The sequence below is a fragment of the Balaenoptera ricei genome, chromosome X, assembly GCF_028023285.1.
Source record: "Balaenoptera ricei isolate mBalRic1 chromosome X, mBalRic1.hap2, whole genome shotgun sequence".
Taxonomy (NCBI): domain Eukaryota; kingdom Metazoa; phylum Chordata; class Mammalia; order Artiodactyla; family Balaenopteridae; genus Balaenoptera; species Balaenoptera ricei.
In genome coordinates, this window is record NC_082660.1 from 44350866 (window position 1) to 44369931 (window position 19066).

At 48.4% G+C, this 19066-nt stretch overlaps 2 protein-coding genes across 3 annotated transcripts; one reads left to right on the plus strand and one right to left on the minus strand.

Moving 5' to 3' along the window:
• Window positions 1-332: 332 nt before the first annotated feature.
• On the plus strand, window positions 333-4005 carry ERAS (ES cell expressed Ras). 2 transcript variants are annotated; one of them, XM_059911981.1, is made up of 2 exons: window positions 333-420; window positions 2998-4005. In XM_059911981.1, exon 2 carries the CDS (start codon window positions 3042-3044, stop codon window positions 3741-3743), a length of 702 nt encoding a protein of 233 aa, XP_059767964.1. In that variant the 5' UTR covers window positions 333-420; window positions 2998-3041; the 3' UTR covers window positions 3744-4005. The 2 variants fall into 2 exon arrangements, with proteins under 2 accessions (XP_059767964.1, XP_059767963.1); XM_059911980.1 differs by lacking the exon at window positions 333-420 and adding an exon at window positions 552-744.
• A 948-nt stretch (window positions 4006-4953) lies between these two features.
• Window positions 4954-10220, minus strand: PCSK1N (proprotein convertase subtilisin/kexin type 1 inhibitor). Its single transcript, XM_059911982.1, has 3 exons — window positions 10028-10220; window positions 5678-6150; window positions 4954-5290 (listed from the first exon to the last, which is right to left on the minus strand). Exons 1-3 carry the CDS (start codon window positions 10139-10141, stop codon window positions 5098-5100), a joined length of 780 nt encoding a protein of 259 aa, XP_059767965.1. The 5' UTR covers window positions 10142-10220; the 3' UTR covers window positions 4954-5097.
• Between the last annotated feature and the right edge of the window lie 8846 nt (window positions 10221-19066).

Below are 19066 nucleotides of genomic sequence, written 5' to 3' on the forward strand. Positions count from 1 at the left end.
AGCCCCACCCAATCAAGAAGAGGAGAATGGGAAAGGGGAAGGGTCAGCTCAGTCATCCTCTTTGAAGGAGCATTGTGGTTGCCCCCGCCCCACAACACCTGCTTACATTTCATTGGTCAGAATTGTGTCACATGACTGCCATAGCTGCAAGGGAGTCTAAGAAATGTTGTAGCTTGGAACACATCCACCTCAAATCAGGTTCTTTCTGCCTTTGCAAAATAACCCCTCCTCTGCAACTCTCTCCCTCCAGGACCGGACGCAACTCTCTCCCATGCTACCAAAAAGCCCACTTGAGGCAGCACAAGCTCCAGGGCCTCAGGCCCTCACAAAACATTTGGCAAAGTCTGGACATTCAGGTCAAAAATCTGACACACCCCCCACGCAGTAAAAACACGAAATCACGTCCCAGATGGGGATAAGGTAAGGAAGAGGTGCAGCGGGATGCACGGGGCACACAGCGGGGGTCAGCGCTCACAGCGTACCCCAAGCAGACCTCCTTTGCGCACACTCGCCTGGCGGGCAGTGACCCAGCACTCACCCCGGGGGCGGGGGACAGGGGTGAGCCAGCGGAGGGGCCCGAGGGCAGCTGGCTGCGCATGCGCACTCCCTCCCCACCCCATCCCCCCCCTCGCCCCATACCCCCGCCCCATACCCCCCGTTGGGACCAGCGTCTCCTCCCCTGTCAGTCCTGTCAGAGCAGCGGAGGGTTCGGGTACCTGCGCCACCAGCCTTCCTGGGACACAGGTGAGGTGAGCCGGGCCGCCCAGGCCCCACGGCACCGACCTGGGAGGTCCTTCCACTTAGGGCTGTGGGGGTATGGCCGAGGTCGGGTGTCGGGGACCCTCCCCTGTCTCCTCCCATCCTCAGGGGCCAGCAACCCCAGGCCGCCTTTGTGAGGACGGGCCTGGGTGAGGGTGTGGGCGCCGAGCGGGGAGTCGGGAGCTGAGCGGGGAGGTCCAGGCCGAGCACGGGGTCACGGCTTCGGGGTGAAACTGGGGGTCCCCCCTCCCAGCCCCATGCTGGCCAGCCGCCCGGGCTTAGGGGACACGTGTACGGGGCCCGGGCCAGCCCGGAAAGGGGTAGGACTGCGCTTGGGGTGGGCGCCCCCCGCTCCGCTCAGGTCAGGGAGGTGACACAAAGGAATGGGTACGGGCATGGGGGAGGGGCCCCCGACAGTGCCCCACTGGCACTTGGCACTGCGGTACTTCCGTACTCCCGTGTCGCCCTGCGATGGGCTGTGTGACCTCGGGCCAGTCACCGCGGCTCTCTTCCCCGAGCCTCACGGTTCCTTGTTGACGAAGCGGCAGTGGCAGCGTCTGCCTAGCGCCCCGCCAGGTGTCGGGAGGTCGGCCGGCGCTCCGCTGCCAGTGTCGGGTGCTCTCAGTGTCAGCCCCAGCGACCCCCCCGCCCAGAGCGAGGGCCCCCTCACCTGGCCCTGCCTCGGGTGATGGCACCCACCTCTCCAGTCGCCTGGACTCCCTCCCCTTCTTCCCAGTCCCTCAGCAAATCCTGTCAGGCCTGCCTTCGGAACATCTCTGAATCCCGCCCGGCTCGTCCAGATCCCCCACTGCTGGCCCGCACTACTGCCCTGGCCTCCTCGCTGCCCCCCTCCCCTCAGCTCTGTCCTCTGCTTACATCTCCACATCATGGCCCCCTTCTTCCTGGGCGAGCGCATTCCACACTCTTTTCAGGGATCTTCTCTGGGCTGAGGGCCCCACAGCTGGATCCCCACCTGGGACCTAGCCCCCCAACCCTGACCCCCGGATCCCAAACTCCACAGAACCCCCCCTCCACCCCCACCCCCTGTGGATCCCTCAAACCCACCACCTGCCCCCCAGCTGCCACTGTCCCAGGGCTTCCTGGGACACTCGGGGCCGCAGCCATTATGATGCATTTCCTGAGGCCACACACCGAACCAAGACCAGGATGTGTATTGAATGGGTTAATGGTGACTTAGTATTAATAGCGAACGCTAATTGAGTACCTGCTGTGTGCCCATCCTCTTCTAACTACATGGTAATTTACTTGCTTATCTTGTTTATTGTCTCTTTCTCACTTTCAGAATCTAACCCTCCCAAGGGCAGGGACTTTATTTTGTTCTCAGCCATATCCCCGCCCCCCACCCCACCCCCCATCCCCGCACCCATCACAATGCCTGGCGCACAGGAAGGTCCTCGAATTAATGAATGAAAATTAAATTATAATAGAAATACCTAACATTAACCAAGCACCTTCTGCCTGCTTATCACCACCTATTGCTGAAACATATTTTACTGATTTATCTTTGTTGTCTGTCTTCCTGACTAGAATGTCACGTTCATGAGGGTCGGGGGTTTCTTAATCTGTTTTTTCCCCACCTCTTTGTCCTTGCCCCACAGTAGGTTCTCAACAGCTGTATGTTGAATAAGTAATAAAGACTAAATTCCAATGACAATGGCTAACAGACCTCATCATTTGCTTACCTATTTGGTTTATTGTCTCCATCTTTTAAAACGTAAACTCCTGGGGGCAGGAATGTTGCTCGGCACAAACTATGACTAGCAGTGTGCCAGGCTGGGGTCCAATGGTGAGACAATCCGAAACCAAAACCGAGGAACGAAATCCCTGCCCTCCCTCCGGAATGCGGAGGGACGGCTAATGGGCAGGGGGTGTCTTTTCCGCGTGACTGGAAATGTTCTAAAATTAGACTATGGTGATGGTCACACAACTCCGTGAATGTACTAAAAAACATTGAATTGTACACTTTAGCTAGGTTAACTTTATGGTATATAAATTAATTAAGCTGTTTTAAAAATCTCACAGCGTTTACGTTGTAAAAGGGAGTGAGAGAGAATAAACAACATAAATAATGTATATAGTATATTAGGTGATTAGCACACACCAGGCACTCAATAAATGTTGATTCGATGACACCCGGCTGTCCCCTTGCCCCTAAATGGTCTCACCTAACCTCCCAACCCCCCACCCCCATTGTCTTTCTTCTCTTTCCACCTGCAGGGCCTGCTGTCCACATCTCTTCCCTGAGCTGCCCACTTGGGGCCATGGCGCTGCCAACAAAGCCTAGTATGATTGATCTGGGCCTGGGCACCTGGAGCCCTAGCTCCCAGGAGCAGAGCCACAGGGCTCGGGCACCCTCCAGGGGTGTTGGCAAGCAGCTGCCTGAGTACAAGGCCGTGGTAGTGGGCGCGAGTGGCGTGGGAAAGAGCGCGCTGACCATCCAGCTGAACCACCAGCGCTTCGTGGAAGACCACGACCCCACCATCCAGGATTCCTACTGGAAGGAGATGGCCCTGGATCACGGAGGCTGCATTCTGAATGTGCTGGACACGGCAGGGCAGGCCACTCATCGGGCCCTGCGTGACCAGTGTGTGGCGATCGGGGATGGTGTGCTGGGTGTCTTCGCCCTCGATGACCCCTCGTCTCTAGCCCAGCTGCAGCAGATGCGGGCCACCTGGGGCCCACACCACACCCAGCCCCTCGTCCTTGTGGGCAACAAGTGTGACCTTGTGACCACCACCGGAGATGCTCGTGCTGCTGCTGCAGCCCTCGCAAAGAGCTGGGGGGCCCCTTTTGTGGAGACCTCAGCCAAGACACGCCAAGGTGTGGAGGAGGCCTTTTCCCTGCTCATCCATGAGATCCAAAGAGTCCGGGAGGCCATGGCAAAGGAGGCCATGGCAGGGCCAGGTGGGGATAAAGGCCGGCACCAGAAGGCCATGTGCCGCTGTGGCTGCTCCGTGGCCTGAAGTTCTTGGTCTAGAAAAGTGGACCCTCCCCCAGACCAGGGTGGTGGTTCCTTCACTTGAGACCCGCCTGCCCCCCCCCCCCCCGACCCCAGCAACTAGCTGTGTGGGACACTGTCGGTGTACTGGGGATAGATGGACCCTTCTCCTGGGGAGGTTTTCTTTTGGTGATGGGCTTTTTGGCAATGTGGGGCCGTAGCGTTGGTTATATGTCATGTCAAGTTGAGAGATTGTGTGGAAAATTAAAGTGTGCTTAGGTTTCAAAGCTGCCTCCATGCCAAGTGTTATGTGGGTGGGAATGAGACTGGGGAGAATGTTACTTGAATTGTGAGAATTATTTCATTCAAGAAATGTGGGGGAGACCCCTGTGTACCAGGTCCTGCTTTGGGTACAAAAGATATAGAGGCAAGCAAGACACTAAAAATCCCTGCCCTTGTAGATATAACATAAGGCTATGTATTAAAGGCAGGCAAAGGAATAGAGTGACAGGGGGGTCAAGGAAAGCCTTACTGAGTAGGTGACATTTGGGCAAAAACTTGTGGATAACTAGGGGCAGAGGGAATAGCCAGTGCACAGGCCATGACCACAAACCAGTTACCACACCAACTCCCAATACCTTCAGGGCTGGGCTAAGAGTACAGATAGAGTGGCTTCTATACTGTATAACTAAACATTACATATCAAACTAACAAAATACATCCTATCCTCCTACCTTGACTAATACACCTTCTCAAAGCCCAGAGAGTTCCATGCCAGGAGGTGATGGTGTTGGGAGGGCTGACCCCTGGCCGGCAGCCCACTCCGTTTCTCTTCCTGCTGGTAGCCCCTCCCCATATCTGGAGGCAGGCGCTCTTGTGTGCAAGTGGTCGTGCCAGCACCGCCCAAGCTCTACTCACATGCCTCACAAACAGCCACCCCTTGACCACCACTTGGTCCTCAGGAGGATGGACCCCCAGAAGATGCTGCTGAAAGTGGCTTCAAAGCCTTCTGGGCTCCCCATTCCCAAGCAACGCCTAGAAATGGCACAGAATCTGGGTGGGCACTGCCATTGTCCATATGGGTATCTCCCCAGCGAGGAGAGGCAAGAGACTGAGGCAGGGGTTGTCTCAAAAGTGCAGGATGGAGGGCAGGGGCCCCTTTTCCCTCGGCAGAGGGCAGCCGTCCCCACCCAGTCCACCGGCCCCCTAGGCACTGCCACTCAAACAAGCACATAGCTGCTTCAGATCATATTTATTGTGGGGTCAGGGGTGGGGATCTTGGGGTTCCAGGGCAGCAACTGTGGCTGTCGGGAGCTGTCGGGGTGTCAGGGGCGGAGTGGTTCTGGGCCGCCAGAGTACGCACAGGATCCAGGCGGTGCTCAGGGCAGGAGGCGGCGCGCTGGGGCCTGGGGTGCGGGAGTCTCCAGACGCTTTACGCGCAGCAGGGCCCCCAGCACGCCCTCAGGGGGGACCTCAGGGCCCAGGTCCTGGTCAGCGGCTCGGCGGAGGCGACGCGGGGCAGCCACAGCTTCGGGGTCTGCGCTTCCCGCGAGGATCCGCCCCAACAAATACCTGCAGGTGAGCAGAGCGGAATGCAGTGAGGACGTGTCCGTGCGTCAACGCCCCGGCCCTAGGACCTGGACAGCGCCGCTACCCCTGACCGCCTGGGGACCTGGCAGCCTCCTCCCACCCAGGCATCCCACTGCTTCCGGGAGACAGATGTCTCCGCCTCCCATCCCTGAAACTATAGTTTCCCCGCCTCCCATTCGGACGAAGGAAGCCGGCCAGGCATCTCTGCCTCCACACCCTAGGTCCAGGACTAGAAAACTCCCTCCCAGGGTTCCAAGGCCTAGGTGTTCGCACCTCCACCCCGTGAAGCAGGCCCCCGCCGCTCCTCGCCCTCCTCCTCCCGGGATGTAGGCGCCCGCCCCCGCCCCGACCACCCCTTGTTGGGGGGACCTCAGCAGCTCCGGATCCAGGTCCGGCGTCTCGTCGCCGGCGTCCTCGGCATCTGGGCCCGTGGGGCCGTCGTCGTAGACTGGGGGCCGGGGTCTGAGTCCCGCGGCGGGGGCAGGGGCGGGAACAAGCTGGGCTGCGAGGGCGGCGGGGTCCAGGCGGGCGCGGAGCAGGGCTCGGGCGAGCTGCGCGGCTGGCGCGTCGGGGTCGTCCTCCAGGCCCAGCGCCGGGTCGTTGGTGCGGGGTGCGCCCCAGACGCGCAGCAGCTGCGCCAGGACGCGCGCTTGCTGATCCTCAGCCTCCTGCGCCTCGGCCCGCGCCCGCTCCTGCCGTTCGGCCTCCAGCAGGTGCGCCAGCGCCCGCGCCAGCTCCTGCACAGCCCCCGCCGCCTCTCCTCGAGTCGCTGCCCGCCGGAAGCGGCGGGGAGCGCTGGCCTCAGCCTTGGGCGGAGAGGCTGCGCCCAGGCTGCGGGGCTCCTGCGGGAAGACAGGTGGGGAGCGAGAGGTCGTCAGCGTCCGTCAGGCCAGGGACCCCCAACCCGGGGGACTCCGTGGATCTCAAATATCCCTAGACGCCAACATGCCAACAAAGGCGCCGTGGCCCCTCAAATATGAGTAGACACCCCTAAGGTCAATGGAGACCCCCAAATATCTCTGGACACTCTTAGGACCACCAAAGACCCCTAGATTCACCACCCCTAACGATTTCCTAGTGACTCAGAACTTGCCCCAGGGCTGCTGAAGACCAGGGTTTTTTTGTTTGTTTGTTTGTTTGTTTGTTTTATAGGAGTAGCGATGGTAGATATGACAGCTATGGATTTTTCTATATGAATGTTGTGGACAACAGGAACCTGTATTTGCATTTTATAGATTCCTATTTTTTTTTTTAATTTATTTTATTTTTTTGGCTGCGTTGGGTCTTCATTGCTACACACAGGCTCTCTTTAGTTGCGGCGAGTGGGGGCTACTCTTTGTTGCGGTGCGCAGGCTTCTCATTGCAGTGGCTTCTCTTGTTGCGGAGCACGGGCTTTAGGCACACGGGCTCAGTAGTTGTGGCTCGCGGGCTCTAGAACATAGGCTCAGTAATTGCGGCACACGGGCTCAGTAATTGTGGCACACGGGCTCAGTAGCTCCGTGGCATGTGGGATCTTCCCAGACCAGGGATCGAACCCAGGTCCCCTGTGTTGGCAGGCAGATTCTTAACCACTGCGCCACCCAGGGAAGTCCCATATAGATTCCTGTTGTCCACTTGTTTTACCCAAAAGGTAGCAGACTGTTCTGCACCTTGCTTTTTGGAATCTATATCTAGATCAGTACCTTAAGAGCATCCTTTCTCTCTCTCTTCCTTCCTTTCTTCTGTATTGATTCTCTTTTGTATGGATGTATAATAGTTTACTTAACCAGCCCAATTGATTAACATTTAGGGTGCTTCCAATCTTTTGCTATTCTCATAAATAATGTTGGGATGAATAACCATGTTCATATATCATTTGGCATGTGTGCAAGTCTATCTGTAAAATAAATTACCCAATGACTAATTTTCAGTTCAGGCAGTTTTGAAACAACTTCAATAAGTTTAAAGAAATAAAAGACTATCAAAAGTATGAGAGAGGAACTGACCATTAAAATGACCATGAAGATTTGAAAAAGAAACATCTAGAACATCTAGAAAAATACTTTTAATGAAATCAAAAATTAAACGGGCAAGTTAAACCGCAGATTCGATTGCAGCGGAAGGAATAGGATTGAACAGAGCTTGGAAACAGATCCACACACGTTGACACTTGCTACGACAGAGGGGACACTGCAGAGCAGTGGGGACAGGACCAACTCCTTCAATAAATTGTGCAGGAACAACAAGTGATCCAAATTTGGGAACAATGGAAAGGAAAAGACAAATAAATTTAACTACATTCAAATTAAGAATTTCTTTTTATCCCAAGACACCCTAAAAAGAATGAAAAGTGAAACCAGAGTGGGAGAAGATGCTTGTAGCACAAACAGTCAATAAAGGATTAATGTCCAATAAACAGAATGCCTAAAAAGCAGTAGGAGAAAAGCAAACTAATATAAAAATAGGCAAAATTGATGATCAAGTATTTCACAAAAGTGGAACCAAAAACAGTTACTAGGGCTTCCCTGGTGGCGCAGTGGTTGAGAATCTGCCTGCCAATGCAGGGGACACGGGTTCAAGCCCTGGTCTGGGAAGATCCCACATGCCGCGGAGCAACTGGGCCCGTGAGCCACAACTACTGAGCCTGCGCGTCTGGAGCCTGTGCCCCGCAACAAGAGAGGCCACGATAGTGAGAGTCCCGCGCACCGCGATGAAGAGTGGCCCCCGCTCGCCGCAACAAGAGAAAGCCCTCGCACAGAAACGAAGACCCAACACAGCCAAAAACAAATTAATTAATTAATTAAAAAAAAAACAGTTACTAAAACAAATGAAAAATAGCGAACCTCATTAGTAATCAGGAAAAATGCAAATTAAAACACCAGTGAGATACACTATGCAGAATACGTCTAAAAGATTGCCAAAATTAAAGTCTGATAATGTCCAATGTTGACACGGATGTAGAAAAAATGGAAGCTCTTATACATTGCTGCTGGGAACTCAATTGTTAAGATAACTTTGAGGAACAATTTGGCAATGTCTTAAAAGATGCACATATCCTATGCCCCACTCCTGGGGTGTTACACCCCAGAGTAGCTTTTGCACATATACTGCTGGACACAAGTGCATGAAGAACTACAGCAGCACTGTTTGTAATAACATAAAAGTGAAGGGAGGAAAAATAAGAAAGAAAAGCTGGAAACAACCCAAATATTGTTGCTGACGTATTGAGAATGTATCTATAAACCATGATATACTCATGGGGTAAAATATTATGCAGCAATAAAAATAAATGAATTATAGCCACATACTTCAATGCGATGAATCTCACAACCAGTGTAGAGGGAAAAAAAAAAAAAAAGCAAGTTACAGAATTCCACTGCAGACTGCCTGCGACTACCAGACACCCTGATGACTTCCTAGTGACCCCTAGTGACTACCAGGAGCCACACACCCAGTATGATTCCATTTCTGTGAGGAAAAACTAGACAAGATATTGTTTAGCGATACATATGTGATAAGCTGCAAACAAAAGTAAGGGATCAATTAACAGAAAATACAGGATAATTATGGAGGAGAGGGGCTGCCTTAGGGAGAGGCACCCAGGGGCTTCCAACGATTGGTCATGCTCGATTTCTTAAGCTGAGTAATGGGTACACAAGAGGGTTATCATTATTTCTTACATTGTATATACATATGTTTAAATGTATTATGTCATATATAAAAAATATTTAATTAAGAAAAAAACCATCCTTGACACAGCCTTGAACTCTTCATGAAGAGGATGTGCTCCAAGTGCCCTTGATGCCCACCACCCCTCAGACACCCCGGGGAATCACACACATCAATCATGGCCTCACACACACTCATTTGGACTGACAGGCCTTGAGATGTCACATATGCAACTCAACACTGCCACATCCACACGCAAGGAACTGCACATGTTCATGCACACCGATGCTCATGCGGTTACAATCGCCAAGCCATCCAGATGCAAGAACAAGCACCACCCTTAAAGACATAACGCAGCACAGAAAGAGACATCATGGCTCCTCTCCCCACAATGACACAGCTCCACAAAGAAGCAGGGAGGAACAGCCTCGTGAACACACATACAAAATCCTAGTCACTCAGTTCGACAGAACCAAAATGGGATGTGCACTCAGGGATGCAAAGACCACTCTCTCCCAAACAAAAACAAGATCACACAGACACACAGAAAGACACGCCCATAAGTCACGCCATTACCACAGAATTCACAAGCACACAGTGTCACTGAGAAAAGTCACACGCAGAAGCATCACACATTGCACACCCGGACCCACGCTGGCACCTTTGTATGGACGCTCGGAAGCGCTTACATGAAAAGACACACACAGGGAGAGCACACCCTCACGTCCCTATCATCACATCATGCGCACACAAACTGATGCCCGCACCCCCTGCCTTAAAGCGCGCTAGTCCCATGGACAGCGCCACAGGCGGCGGGCGGGGCGAGCCCGGGCGGACCGGCAGAGTGCAGCGGCCCGACTAGCCCTGGACACTGCCACCCGCACGCCCAAGAGACCAACCCCGGCATGGCCTGGGTGCAGACTGGCGGCTGGACCCCGGGCCACCCTGGCCGATCTCTCCGCACGTCCCGGGAGCAGGACCAGCGAGAATGAGGAGCCAGAGGCCGGGCACCGACCCTCGCCGGTAGCATCCTCCACCCCACCCCCACCCCGCGCCCGACCCGGGTCGCACCTTTACCGGCCTTGCGCAGAGCGCGGGGGGCGGCTCGAGTAAGCCCAAAAGCAGCAGCACCAAAAGGCCGACGCCCCCGGCCCGCGGCCCGCGGAGCAGCGGCGACCCCGCCATGCTGCCCCAGCGAGCCGGGCTCCGGACGGGCGGACTGGCTGGCAAGTGCGCAGCGCCTGGGCTAGCGGACACGGATGCTGTGCTCTGCGGCTGCGCACGCCGGGGAACCCTGCCCACCCCCTCCCGCCACTCTACGCAGGCGCAGCCTAGGAGCCCCCGCAGCCCCTCCATCCCGCCCGTTGCCATGGAGATGCCCAAGGGGCAAGGTGGCGAGCTGGAGACTGCGATGGCTGTTGCCATGGCGGTCGGAGGGCAGTTGCCAGGGCAACAGACCTTGCCGTCGCCTCAGCAGACAGGCAGGAAAAATTGACGCAGTGGAGGGGAATGAGGGTCTGGTGTCCGCCTCTCCCTCCTTGGGGAGGAGATATATGACTTTGTTCATTGGATAAACAGTTACGGATGCCCTATGGACCAGGGCCTTTACAGGGTGATGGGTTCATTCCAGGTGATGTGACCATACATATAGGTCAGTTCACCATTCTAATGTGCAGCCCCTTACCTGCATAACGGGGTTACTGGTAACTGCTTCCCAGAGTGGCTTTGAAGGTTTAATAAGAATGACATTCAGCAGGAGCTCAATAAAAGTTCCTTTCTATCCTCTCCTTGTCTGTTTGCCAGTATCTTCATCTCTCCATGGCTTTGTGTTTCTCTTTCTGACCCTATGTGTCCATAGCCCTCTCTGTCTTCCCCTCCCATCTGTCTCTCCCTGCCTCTGATTCTTTCTCCCTTCATCTCCACAACACTCCTCCCGTCTCTGTCTTTATTTTGTTGTCTGTATCTACTTGTTTTACCATAGATATATAGATAGATACATTGATAGATTTTACTCATATATCGCTCCAAAAGGATTTCAAGCATCAAACGGATTCAAAGGATTTCTTTGCATTCCGTCATCAAAGGAAACAAAACTTTGGTAAAATTTGTGTATCCATAGGGGGAAAAATGTTAGGAAGGGCATGTCAGTGGTATGGAAGGGCATGTCACTGGGGGCAGGGAGAGATAACTGATGGTTTGTCACGTTCTCCTTTACACTTTTCTCAGTTGTCTGGAAAAAAAAGGTTCAATGAATAGGTATTACTATTATAGTCAGATAAAAAATAAAGATATTTTCATTTTGGTTGGAATTAAAACAAAGTATGGTAACATGACATAAATCAAAAGTGAGGAAAAGAAAGATCCATTTATGTTGTGAATATATCTAATCCATTTATTCTAACTGCCTCTGTCTCCTCAGTATTACACCCAACTTTAAAGTGAAAATCTTTATACACATCCCCTTTGGACCTGAAGAGTATATACCCAGGGATGATGTAATGGACATGCAATTAAGATGACTCCCATGATCCTTGCCTTCTGATGTTCACATCCTTGGGTAATCCCCTCCCTTTGTGTGTGTGTGTGTGTGTGTGTGTGTGTGTGTGTGTGTGTCCAAAGGTGACCAGATGTACATGATTACATGTAGATACTTATGTTAAAAATGAGGTTGAAATGATTAACTTGTGAGGCAACTCCCACTCCCTTGCTGGCTTTGATGAAACAAGTGGCCACTTTGGGGAACCTCACATGGAAAGAAATAGAGGGTGGCCTTTAAGAGCCTAGGGTGGCCTCCAGCTGACTGCCAGCAAGAAATTGAAGCCTTCAGTCCTATGACTTCAAGGAACTGAATTCTGCCAACAACCTGAGTGAGCTTGGAAACAGATCCTTCCCCAGTCAAGCATCAGATGAGATTGCAGCCCTGGTAAACACCTTCATTTCAATCTTGTGAGACCCTAAGCAGAGAACCAAGTTAAGCCACACCCTGACTCCTGACCCACAGAAACTGTGAGTTAATGTTTTTTCAAGTTAAGATGCTTATGGTAATATTGTTACACAGCAATAGAAAACTAGTATAAATGGGATAATAAGACTTCTATAGAGGGACTTCCCTGGCGGTCCAGTGGTTAAGACTTCATGCTTCCAATCCAGGGGGCACAGGTTCGATCCCTGGTTGGGGAACTAAGATCCCACACGCTGCACAGTGTGGCCAAAAAAAAATAAAAGAAGACTTCTACAGAGAAAATGTTAAACTTCACTAATAGTTATAAAAGATGATCTGAATAGATGAAGACACATTTCATGCTCTTGGATGAGACTATTTCATATTATAAATATTTCAATTATATCCAAATTAATATATGATTTCAATATAATCTTAATTTAAATCCCAGCTGAATATTTTAAAGAACATCGATAAAACATTTCAAAATGTATATAAAGAGTCCACACAAAGCTTATACATGAATGTTCAAAGCAGCATTTTTCATAATAGCCCCCAAATAGAAACAACTCAAATGTCTACTAACTGATGAATGGATAGACAAAATGAGGTACATCCATACAATGGAATATTACTTGTCCATAAAAAGAAATGAAGTACTGATACATGCTACAATATGGATGAAACTTGAAAATATGCTAAGTGAAAAAAGCCAGACACAAAAAGCCACATATTGCATGATTCCATTTATGTGAAATGCCCAGAATAGGCAAATCCATGCAGATAGAAAGTTAATTAGTGGTTGACAGGGGGTGAGGGGAGAAGAGAACGGAATGGCAGTGGGTGCGGGGGGCAGTTACCGCAAATAAGTACAGGGTGTCTTTTTGAGGTGATGAAAATGTTTTGGTGTTAGATAGTGGTGATGGCTGAATATACTAAAAACCATTGAATTGTACACTTTTATTATTTTTTTAGGGCAATATATGACTTATCTTCATTTCAGGTAAAGATATCTTTATCTAACAATTAACAATGTTCTTTTATTCAAAAGTACCTTTAAAATACCATTTAGTCCCAACAACAATTTCTTGAGATGGAATTGTTCTCTTTACAGATGAAGACATTAATGCTCTGAGAGAATATATTGAATTGTACACTTTAAAATGATGAACTTTATGGTACGTGAATTATATCTCAATAAATAAATATCTATATAAAAGAATAAAGGTCTGTGAAGGGCTACATTAATTCTGAAAAAGAGAAGTAAAGAAGGTAGACTTTACTTACCAGGTATTAGGATGTGTTCTAAGGCCAGAAAGGTAGATGGTGCTTGGAAAACTGGAAGAAAATAAGCTGGAGCCCTACCTCACACCCTATACAAACAGTAACTCCAGACGGGTTAAAGACCTTCATGTAAAAGGAAACACTATAAATTAATAGAAAAAAATAGCCTATGTGACCTTGATATGGGGAGGGACTTCCTGAACAAAACTTCAAAAGCACAAACCACAAGGAAGAATGTTAATGACAGTATACACATCAAAATTTACAATTTCTGGGGGATTTCCTGGTGGTCCAGTGGTTAGGACTCCCTGCTTCCACTGCAGGGGGCATGAGTTCAATCCCTGGTCGGTGAACTAAGATCCCACAAGCCACACGGCACGGCCAAAAAAAAAAAAAAAAAACACCAAAATTTACAATTTCTCTTTAATGAAAGACCCTATACACAAAGTTAACAGACATAACAGCAAATATCTACTTGCTATGGCTGAAATCACCAGAGGTTAAACATCTGGAATATAAAGGTGCTTTGGGAAATCAGCAAGAAAAAGACAGGAACCCCAAAGAAAAATGGACAAAGGATAGGAACAGACAGATCACAAAAGAGGAAACCCATGGGGTTATCAGGCATATGAAGACATGTTCAATTTTACTAATGATTAGAGAAGTGCAAATTTTAGAAAAAACAGTGAAATATTACTTTACACCCATCATATTTGCAAAAATTAGAAAACCAAATCACACGAAGTGCTGGCAGTCATGTGGGGATGATACAAGAACCTTCATGTACTGTTGGTGAGAGTCTGGGCTTGAGCAGCCATTCTGGACAGTTGTCTGGCAGTACTCAACCAAATTTAGCCTCTACACCAGACTTGTCAAGTACCCAGCGGTAAGAGGGTCTACCACGCATAGTGAAGCGGGGCCGGGAAAATTCCCCCTGAGAAAGGGTATCTATGCTGAGAACTAAAGGTCCAGGAGGAGTTACCCAGGAAGTTGGGTATAAGGGAAAAGCATTTCAGGCAGAGGGAACTGCACAAGAAAAGGATCTAAGGTGAGAAGCAGCATGGCACATTCATGGCACATAAAGTAAGGCCAGTGAGCCTGAAGCACAGCAGGGACATGTTCTGATTTGATGTATTTTGAAGCCTTCTGGAAGAGTGTAGCAAATTGGTCTAATGAGCACACACATCTGTTGATACCTCCCTTCCTTCCCCAAATTCCCCCAAAGCAACCCCAAAAATACCCTGAAAAGAAAATCTTCAGTGGTGCCTTTCCTTCTTTCCTTCTTTCTCTGTTTCATTCATTCTTTCTTTAATTTATATTTTATATTGAACTATAGTTGATTTACAATGCTGTGTTAGTTTCAGGTGTACAGCAAAGTGATTCATATATATATATATATATATATATATATATATATATATATATTCTTTTTCCAATTCTTTTCCCATCTAGGTTATTACAGAATATTGAGCAGAGTTCCCTGTGCTATTATAGAATATTGAGCGGAGTTCCCTGTGCTATACAGTAGGTTCTTCTCGGTTACCTATTTAAAATTTAAAATATAGTAGTGTGTATATGTCAATCCCAAACTCCCAATTTATCCCTCCCCTCCCTCAACCTTTCCCCTTTGGTAACCATAAGTTTGTTTTCTAAGTCTGTGAGTCTATTTCTGTTTTGAAAATAAGTTCATTTGTATCATTTTTTATAGATTCCACATATAAGCAATATCATATGATATTTGTCTTTCTCTGTCTGACTTACTTCACTTGTATAATAATCTCCAGGTCCATCCATGTTGCCAGTGGTGCTTTTCAAGGGAGCCATCAGGGGACCGAATATTCTCTAGGAGACTGCAGATGGAGTCAAGCCATGTGGAAAAAAGAGCTAAGGGAACCACAATCCAAATACAAGGGGCAAGGATGGACTTTTGCAGAAGTCCATCCTGAGTGGAAGCAGACTGTGTGGCTTCAGGCTGGAGCACTTAATTGCCAGTATGAGCTCCTCCAGAGCTCTGTCATTCTAATTCCTTTATTTTAAAAAAAAATATGTATTTATTCATTTAGGCTGTGCCGGGTAAATAGGTTGCAGCATGCATGCAGGATGTAGTTCCCTGACCAGGGATCAGACCCAGGGCCCCTGCATTGGAAGCATGGAGTCTTACCCACTGCGCCACCAGGGAAGTCCCTCTAATTCCTTTAAATAGCCTGTATTCACTGTAACTCCCAAATTCACATCTCTAGCCTGGGCCTCTCCAGATTCAAAATCCAACTGCCTCCTCAACATTTCCACTTTGGTGTTTCATAGGCAACTCACTGCTAACTTTCCCAAAATCGAACTACTGAGTTACTGCCTCCAAGGCCTGCCCTTCCACGACAAAGACAAAAACAAAACAAACAAAACTCTATTCCTCTCTCAGTCTCCCTCATCTCTGTAAATGGTCCATCATTCACCCAGCTTCTCAGGTCAAAAACCATAAAGCATCCTTTTTTTTTACACTTTTATTGGAGTATAGTTGATTTACAGTGTTGTGTTAGTTTCAAGTGTACAGCAAAGTGAATCAGTATATATATATATTATATATAGTAATGTGTATATGTTAATCCCAATCTCCTAATTTATCACCTCCCCCCGTGTTTCCCCTTTGGTAACCATAAGTTTGATTTTGAGATCTGTGAGTCGGTTTCTGTTTTGTAAAACGTTCATTTGTATCATTTTTTAATTAGATTCCACATATAAGTGATATCATATGATATTTGTCTTTGACTTACTTCACTTAGTATGATAATCTCTAGGCGCATCCATGTCGCTGCAAATGGCATTATTTCATTCTTTTAAAAACCATAAAGCATCCTTGATGCCTCTCTTTTTCTCACCCCCACATCTAGTCTCTGAGGAAGTCCTTTTGGCTCCACCTTCAAAATCGATCCATAATCCAACCCCTTCTCATCCCCTCCACTGCCAGCACTGTCATCAGTCATTTGGACCCTTGCAGTAGCTCCCTCACTAGTCTCCCTGCTTCTTTCCTTGCCTGCTTACAGTTTCTTTTCCTCATAGCAGCCAGAGGTATCCTACTCTAACTCAAGAAATTTCTCTTATGTACTCAGAATTCCCTCCTGGCTCCCATCAGAATAAAAGCAAAAGTCCATGGTCCCACATAAAGCCTATGGTCCACAAGGCTCTGTGAGATCTAGTCCTTGTTACCTCTCTGACCTCCCATCCTACCACTGTCCCCCTCACTCTCTCTGCACCTGCACTGGTCTCCTTTCTGCTCTTCATACATGCTGAGTGTGCTCACAACTTCAGGCTCTTTGCTATTTGCTGTTCTCTTTGCATGTGCCTTGTTCCCTCATTTCATCCTGGTCTGTTTAGATATCGCCCCTTCAGAGAGGCCTTCCTTGATATTTCTACCTCAAGTTTCCTGTCTCTAGAGTCTGCTTTATTTTACACTGTACCACTTAAAACTTCCCTTCATCATATTACCTCTATAATGCTTATATACTGTCTCCCCAACTACAGTGTAAGTTTCACGGGGACAGGTCTTCAATCTCTTCACCATTGCATCCCCACACCTGGAATATAGTAAGAGTTCAATAAGTATGTATAAAGCATTGAGTTAACTAATTTAAGAATAACCAATAAGACAAAACGTAAGGACTAAGAACAAATGGAACAGGAAAAAAATGAGAGGAAACAAAAGTAATCAAAGGAGTATGGAAACTTCTTAAATACTGATGATACTACACTCGCAAAATAAGAATGGGCCATGTGTGGGGGCAAGGGGCGTTGGAAAATCTTCGTATCTTTCTCTCAATTTTTCTGCGAACCTAAAGCTGCTCTAAAAAAGTATAGTCTTGGACTTCTCTGGTGGCACAGTGGTTAAGAATCCTCCTGCCAATGCAGGGGACACGGGTTCGAGCCCTGGTCCAGGAAGATCCCACATCCTGCGGAGCAACTAAGCCCTTGCACCACAGCTGAGCCTGCGCTCTACAGCCCGCAAGCCACAACTACTGAGCCTGCGTACCACAACTACTGAAGCCCGCGTGCCTTGAGCCCGTGCTCCGCAACAAGAGAAGCCACTGCAATGAGAAGCCCGCGCACTGTAACAAAGAGTAGCCCCCGCTCGCCGCAACTACAGAAAAGCCCACACGCAGCAACGAAGACCCAACGCAGCCAAAAAAAAAAAGTATAGTCTTGGGACTTCCCTGGTGGTCCAGTGGCTAAGACTCTGCGCTCCCAATGTAGGGGGCCTAGGTTCAATCTCTGGTCAGGGAACTAGATCCACACGCCGCAACTAAGAGTCTGCATGCTGCAAGGAAGATCCCGCACACAGCAACCAAGATCCGTGCCACAACTAAGACCTGGCACAGCCAAATAAATAAATAAATATTTTAAAAAATTAAAAAGTATAGTCTTTTTTTTCCTTTGCTGCACCACAGGGCTTGCGGGATTTTAATTTCCCGACCAGGGTTTGAACCTGGGCCCTGGCAGTGAAAGAGCCAAGTCCCAACCACTGGACCACCAGGGAATTCCCAAAAGTATAGTCTTTAAAAAGAAAAAAAGAGGCTGCTATGAAAAGAGCAATCAGCAGACACAGGGCTGAATAAATAGAATGGCCATAACTGAAAACAGAATTAGTAATTCGAAAAATAATTTTGAAAAAGTCTTTCAAGTATGAGGATCCAAAAAGACCAAGAGATAGACAATGGAAAAGGGAAGTTAAGGGCTATGAAATATTGATGTTGAAAATTCAACATGCATCCTCTTTTCCTCAGTGCATTTGCAAATGCTATACTTACTTATTTAGAATCAGCTGCTCCCTTGAGCACCTTGCATAAATATCAGCCTTGTCCTCCAGACATTACTCTCTAACATTACACCCTGTTCATTCCCTTTATTGCATTTATTGCAACCTGTATTCATGTATTTGTGGGTTGTCTACCTCCTTCCCCCATTAGAATGAAAGTTCTATAAATAAGAGCAGAGGAAATTCCTTGGCCGTCCAGTGGTTAGGATTCGGCACTCTCACTGCTGTGGCCCGGGTTCAACCCCTGGTTAGGGAAATAAGATCCCAAAAGCCATGCAGCTCAGCTACAAATAAATAAATAAATAAATAAATAAATAAATAAATAAATAGCGGGGATGTCATCTGTAATGTTCATGGCTGCATCCCCCTGTCACTATGTCCAACATAAAGTATGCATGTTGTATTTGATTAATTAATTGATTGATTGATCCTGGGGAAATTTAGAACTCCAAAGGTAAAGAAGAAGCTTCAAAAGATGTGAAATAGACCACATAAAATATTACAGGAGTATCGGAGCTTTCTCGGTCAGCACAGTACTCTAACAAAATGGTGCAATATCTTAAAAGCTATGAGAGGCAATTTTTAAGCTAAAACTCTTTACTCAGTCAACCTAGTATTCAAGTATGAGGGCAAAATAAGGATCTTTTAGGATATCTACAATTTTGATTATTATGTACAAACCATCTCTGAAAGAACTGCAAAAGCATGAACTGAAAGAAAAAAATCAGAAACAATGACAAGAAACTTCCCAATTTGGTGAAAAACAGGAATCTATACATCTAAGAGCTCAACAAAAACCAAGTAGGATAAACTAAAGGAGATCCATATCTATATGCATAGTAGTCAAATTGTTGAAAGCTAAGGACAGAGAACATCTTGAAAGCAACATGAGAAAAATGACTCATCATGTACAAGGGTATCACAAGAAGATTAACATCTGACTTCTCAACAGAAACCCCAGAGACCAGGAGGCAGGGAGGTGACATATTCAAAGTGCTTAAAGAGGGAATTCCCTGGTGATCCAGTGGTTAGGACTCTGTGCTTTCACTGCCAAGGCCCCGGGTCCAATCCCTGGAATGAC

Excerpts from the sequence above, each read along its gene's own strand:
- ERAS (XM_059911980.1), top strand. The coding sequence starts at position 597 with ATGCGCACTCCCTCCCCACCCCATCCCCCCCCTCGCCCCATACCCCCG. Across the intron at positions 745-2,997 it reads CCAGCCTTCCTGGGACACAG|GGCCTGCTGTCCACATCTCT; the intron begins GTGAGGTGAGCC and ends TTCCACCTGCAG.
- PCSK1N (XM_059911982.1), bottom strand. The coding sequence starts at position 10,141 with ATGGCGGGGTCGCCGCTGCTCCGCGGGCCGCGGGCCGGGGGCGTCGGC. Across the intron at positions 6,151-10,027 it reads TCTGCGCAAGGCCGGTAAAG|GAGCCCCGCAGCCTGGGCGC; the intron begins GTGCGACCCGGG and ends GTCTTCCCGCAG. Across the intron at positions 5,291-5,677 it reads CTGGATCCGGAGCTGCTGAG|GTATTTGTTGGGGCGGATCC; the intron begins GTCCCCCCAACA and ends GCTCACCTGCAG.